The 6357-nt window shown below is 42.6% G+C and overlaps 1 protein-coding gene across 1 annotated transcript in view; it reads left to right on the top strand.

The window, feature by feature from the left end:
* Nucleotides 1-2332: 2332 nt before the first annotated feature.
* The window catches only part of LOC130486263 (fibronectin type-III domain-containing protein 3A-like), a 55618-nt gene continuing 51593 nt past the window's right edge, over nucleotides 2333-6357 (top strand). The window contains exon 1 of the mRNA XM_056859504.1: nucleotides 2333-2468. Within this exon, the coding sequence (XP_056715482.1) occupies nucleotides 2358-2468 (111 nt within the window). The 5' untranslated portion in view covers nucleotides 2333-2357. The remainder of the gene's footprint in view (nucleotides 2469-6357) is intronic.

Raw genomic sequence — 6357 nt, 5'->3', positions numbered from 1 at the left:
TTCTTATGGTAAGATTACACTTTGTTTTATGACATTGTGATGTGCTGGTAGCCTGAATTTGGGAAACTCTCAAGTTGCCACCTGCTGTCTCCCCCCCGCCCCGGTACTACCTGCAACTCAAAGATTTAAAGCATGTTTTTCACAGCTGGTTATTTTTAAACTAATAATTTGAATGCTTGTTCAGTAACCATGCTGTATCCCAGAGGGCTTTTCCCTAGTTGTGTTGTTTTGCTGTGTATTGAGGTGTGTTGATCAAGCTCAGAGGAGCATAATTAAAACAAGAGTCACCTGAACTGCCCTTCTGTGCAACATTCTTTCCCAGAGCCTTTTTTTAGTGTTAAAGTCAGCTAGTAAATACTAATACTGAGTTTAATGTGGCAGGAAAGTATCCTATTGACTTATTTATTTTGCTTCAGCCCTTGCAAAATGCCTATTGTCATTCAAGGCTGTGGATTATGTCAGTGAGAGGGCTGGAATACTGCAGGATACTCTGGAAAGATGCAGCGAATTATCGTCTAGCTAGAAAAGATCTGGTAGCCTAGTGATGGGAAGGGGTAAGATGGGGCAGATTGCCTTTCCCCTGCAAGAGCATCTCCGGACAGGGCACTGAACTTTATCTGTTAGGAATAAATACCAGGTGTTTATGTAGCACAAAATTATGAATTGCACTTGAACCCTGAAGCTAGAGGCTGTGCATGTCCCTGTTCATCTAATAGTCTTTGCACTTTTAGCCTGTTTGTTTTGTTTTGTTTTGGCCATCAAACTCGTCCATTCTAACTACGCACATTGTTGGGTGTTGTGCTGTAGTTACCCTAGAGCGACTGGATTGTTTTGTCTACCAGGATAATGCAGTTAGGAATTATTGCTATAGTGCGATAGCACAATGTCCAGTGAAGTGTGGATGCAGGCCTTGATGAGACGCTGGGAGAGCTGTGAATGGATCCGTGCCAGAATGTTAAAAATGTTAATGAAACCCATGCAGGGGTGTGGTTTGGATTGTGGCTTTGGGGGGTGGGGGGTGTTAACTCATGCCTCGTGGGGTACTTTTGCCAATCAAAACCAAACCTTCCCACCCTCCATGCTGTTGTTAGCCCTCCAAAGATAAAAAGGCAAATGACAAGAGTAAATAGAATAAAGAAGGGGCGCGCGTCTTTTTTCTTTAGGCACGAATTACAGGGTGCGGGGAGAGAGTCAGCCTTGATTGGCAAAACATCATTAGGAGGATAAGCGAAAGCCCTTCTCCGCCAAACACGGCACACACCCCCAACCACATAAGGCCCCCATGTGACTTCTGTTAGCATTTTAAAAACACTGTGGGGGATCAAGTCACAGATAACCGGAGTCTCTGTTTTGACCCTTAGTTTGCTGTGCATGCACACATACATGCATACCCACAACTTCTTTTCCCTGGTTGCAGCTTCTTTCCTTTCTCCATCAAACTCACTGGGAGCTTCTGAGAGCTGAGCCAACTTCTGTATGCTCAGAGCCCTACCCTGAATATTGTTGTTTGGCCAGGCCTTTCATCCTTGGGATGAAAGAGAAATAGCTGCAGAGATGCCTTTATAATCACAGCCAGAAGATGGTCAGATAGCTTTCAGGGGCGCTATGTGTTGTCTGTTGATTGTTTGCTACTTTGCTCTGTAAGTTTGGTTTCATTATCTATTGCAAGCCACTCTGAGCTGTTGGAAAGATGGGCTAGAAATATTTTAAGTAAATAAATGTGGATGCTGCACTTGTAGTTATCAACTCTCTAGATAAGCCAGAGGCCTCCATGTCTTGTGGAGGGTCTGATATGCTAAAGCACTGCATACCATTCCTATAAGAAACCGGGGTAGTTCTGCATCACTTGTAAACATAGTATATTGGGCAGCAGCTCTGAGCATCTGAGGGAAAATTATTGGAAAGGCGCAGCCAGTTATGGGATTTAAACTTCATTTGTTCTTGTGATCAGAAGGTAAAAGGTTTGTGTTCAGATGGAACATTCCCTCAGTCACCTTGGTGCACGATGAGAGGGGAACATGTACAGTTAAATCTCAATGAAGTATGAATGCAGATGTTAAAGTTAGTTAATGCTGACCACAGGCCAAGTTTTTCCACAGGTCTTTTCTAATTTTTTTTTATTTATTATTCTTCTAGCCTGCCCTCCTCAGCTAAGTTGGAGGACTAGTTGTTTCAGCATGTCAGCTGTACACCTACCAGTCTGACCTTTGCTCAAGCTATGATGATCAAAATTGGTGGTTTCATTTGGATAGCTAAAACCAGCAGGTGAACATGTTTCAGAGTCAAAAGCTCAGAGCTAACTGATGTTCAACCTGTCTTTTGTTTCAACAGGTTGATGCAAGAGAAATTGTTAACGAATGGTCATTCCAGCTATGATGGCAGACCAGCCGCCTCCATTGGAAGCCACGCCTATTTTGAATGAAGTGCCACTTCTACCTCATATGGTCAATGGGGACACCACGCAACAGGCAAGTGGACCTGCGCAGTATGAAAATCTCCCAAGTTATTTGCTGGAGTTTGTCATTCCCTTCTATAAACACATAGATGCCTAGTCCCTTTGGAGCATGACCTCTGTAATTAGTGGCATCGAGGGAATCTGGTAACAAGCTTCCTGTACTACTGTTAATATGTACGGAGACCATAATTGTGCTCCTTCTTCTCCTTGGCGTGCCTGCTTGTGTATCTGCCGTCCAATTTAGTTTTCAAAGATAACATCAAGCATATTCATGTGCGCTTTAGAAGAAGCAAAGTTGGTAGCAGCTGGGGGACAGGGCATGGCGGGTTGGGAAATAACACATAAGCATCCCGCTGAATGTTAGTTTGAGTCCTGAACTTTTCACTATCAACTAAGAACCATGTAGATTGTGGGGTGCTTCTAGCACAGATCCTGACCTGTCCGGTTTCATAAGAACTCAAGAAGAGCCTTGCTGGATCCATCTCATTCAGCATCCTTTCTCAGACAGAGAACAACCAGTGATTCTGGAGGGCCAGAAACAGGGCGAAGAGTCCAAGGCCTTCCCCTGATGTTGTCTGCTAGCACCAGTATTCAGAGATTTACTGCTGCTGAATGTGGCACTTCCCTTTAGTCAGTGTGACTAGTAAACCACTGATGGACTCCATGAATTTATCTAATCCTCTTTCTTTCAGAGGGGGCATAGCTCAGTGATAGAGCATGTACTTGGCATGCAGAAAGCCCCAGGTTCAGTCCCTGGCATGTACGACTGAAAAAAAGAATCTGGGGAGAGCTGGGGAGACATTGCCAGTCACAGTTGGTCGTATAGATAGAGTTGGTCTAGTTTGGTATTTGTCCTGACCTGGATGGCCCAGGCTAGCCTGATCTCGTCAGATCTCAGAAGCTAAGCAGGGTCAGCCCTGGTTAGTATTTGGATGGGAGACCACCAAGGGAATACCAGGGTTGCTGTGCAGAGGAAGGCACTGGCAAACCACCTCTGTTAGTCTCTTGCCATGAAAACCCAAAAAGGGGTCGCCATAAGTCGGCTGCGACTTGACAGCACTTTACACACACACACACTTTGGTATTTGGATATATGATGTGTTGTTGTCTAGAAATATGAGAGTTTTTTATAATGGACAACTGAAAATATGAAAAATTGCTGAGCTTTTGCTACCAGGCAACAGATTGGCGTTTCAGAGACAGTTTCTAATCCAGATTTCCTGCCTAAATGCAAATTTTTAAGAATTTATTTTTTAAGGTTGAGATCTCTTTAAAAGCAGGGTTTACGTGGCTGTGTTTTTGTGAAGAACATTTGTGCACTAACATGTTCTGTGCTGCTTGGTATAAATTAAAAGACTGCCAAATGATTTCATGTCATATTTGTATTTGAGAAAATTCAGGATGTCAATTGATTAACAGTCCTGGAAAAAAAATCTGTTCTCTGCTTATAATCTTCATTAATTTCCTTGTGACTTGAATGGGTTGCACAGTACAATACCGACAGCATTTAAATTGCTTAAACAAAAGAAAAAGGGGACAAATGCAACCATTCATCAGTGCAGGTAATTTGGAGATACTCAATGGAGATCACTTTTATAGCCATGCAAAATTCTAATGACACACAGGCTGAGATCCAGGGAGCTACTTTAGTTATATTCTGAGGGCATATCCTTATGTCACGGGCAACTGCTTTATAATCACAGGCTGCATTTGGAAAATCCCTGACTTTCAAAGAAGCTTGTCACATGGCACAAGTAGGCTGCTCTTCAAGACACTTGGGTCCAAGTCCCCCCCCCCCATGCACAGAAGTAGTTGTGTGGTTTCTTTGGCTCCAGGCCATCTGTAAAATCTTTTTTAGAGGTGAATCGTTTTAGACGTAGAAGAATTGTTTTTTAAAAAAACATTATTATACTTTATTACAGCCAAAGACCAGTATAAAAAATAACATCTCAGAAGCAAATATAATAAATCAAAATACAGTATATTATATATCATTAAGTTATATTAAATTATCGTTTTAAAATCTAAGATTTATCTAAAATCAAAATATTCAACCTTCTGTTGCTTTCACCATAGGATGCCTTATCCTTGTTGCTATGAAACAGAATTTTGCAGCAAGTTTGGTGATTTTGGGGTGTTTATCTGAGAGATTTAACATAAAATTCCTCTGTGCGACCAGGTAACTTTCTTAATAGTGATTGGATCAGCTCTCTTCAGATATCACAATAAAACATGAAGTACAAGAGAACATGACCAATTGTTTTGATCTCATCTGTGCTACATGGGCATATTGTGTTGCCATCTGGATAACAGTTGTCAATGACTCTATAGATCGTCCATTGCTTCAGTTCTTACGAAAACTCCTAAACGCCCCTCGATGTGTTGCTGGCGTTACTCTTCGTTCCGTGTTTGGCCAAATGTCACTCGAAGCTAGGGCGTGGTTGGCCGCCTTTAAACTACACCTTAAACTGTGCTTTGGCACTGAGGGGTTCCTAGCTTCTCTGAAGCACGACCCTTTTAAATCCTCATGGCAAAAAATCTTAGATGAGAAACTGTCATTGTTGGGGCTTCTCGCAGGATATGTTATTAGATCTTGGGAAAACTGAAGCTTTCACCAGAATTAAAAAGCGCATTAAAGAGCTTGATTATAACAGCACTACTTTTCGTGCTCCCCACGTTTGTTCATCCCACTTCTTTGGAATACCACCACCACGTGGTTTGCCTGCTTATACATATTATTTGACAGCTCCTCGTCTTTCTAGAGCCTTCCTGTTTAGCTTGATTGAATGCTAACCCCTCTATGGTTATGCAGGGCAGAATTTTGAATATACCATATCCAGACAGGACCTGTCCTTGCTCTTCTGGCTCTATTGATTCACTAGCTCATGCCCTTTTGGAATGCCGCTTTTACGAGGAACTTCGATCACATTATATCTCCCCCTTTAAACATACAAATCTAATGCCTCTGTGTCTGACATAATGCCTTTTCTACTAAGCGATAGGGATCCCAAGGCTACATTGTAAGTGGCAAGATTTGTTTCAGTCCTTATATCCCCCAAACACTAGATATATGCTGCTCAAGATCAATGGATCAAGGAGCTTCTAAGGGATAAAAGGAAAGGACATGGGCATATTCTCTGAAAGGCTGGTATCTTATGATATCTGCCATCTAATGAGACTGAAGGGAGGGCATTAAAGCGGGCTGTAGAAAATGGAATTGGTTTTATATGCCGACTTTCTCTACAGAAAGGAGTCTCAAAGCGACTTACACCTTCCCCTCCCCACAATAGACACCCTGTGAGATAGATGGGGCTGAGAGAGCTCTAAGAGAGCTGTGACTAGCATAAGGTCACCCAGCTAGCATCGTGTGTAGGAGTGGGGAATCAAACTCAGTTCTCCAGATAGAGTCCATTGCTCCAAAACACCTCTCTGAACCACTACACCACGCTGGCTCTTTTACTGTCTTAGGCAAGTGACATACTTGGACTTGGGGATAAAACTATTGTAACTGTCTGCTAGGTGAACCTTAATAGAAATGGGGATTCATTTCAGTGTAGAATATAACAGCTGTTTGGGATAGAAATATTGGGCAGAGTGCCCTTTTCCTACTACCATTGTCCCTTATTTTGTAATGCAAAGGAAGCTGGGGTAGCCATTACAACTTTTCTCAGCAAAAATGAACAGAAGCAGTATAATATCCTTTGAAAAGCAGCATAGAAGTAATTAAAAATATATATATCAGGAGTATCATATGGGTTGATATCCTGAAGGCTGCAATCCTGAAGGGGGAGTGAAGCTCCTTAGGAGCCAGTGTGGCCCTGTGCCAGTGCAAGTGCCCATTTCATCTGTGATAAGGGGCGCTTACACTGTCACGGGTAGCATCCATGCTGGCGCTGGGACAG

This window comes from Euleptes europaea, chromosome 13 (assembly GCF_029931775.1).
Source record: "Euleptes europaea isolate rEulEur1 chromosome 13, rEulEur1.hap1, whole genome shotgun sequence".
Lineage (NCBI taxonomy): Eukaryota > Metazoa > Chordata > Lepidosauria > Squamata > Sphaerodactylidae > Euleptes > Euleptes europaea.
Note: the sequence above shows the minus strand (reverse complement) of the source record. Positions and strands in the feature narration are given on the sequence as shown.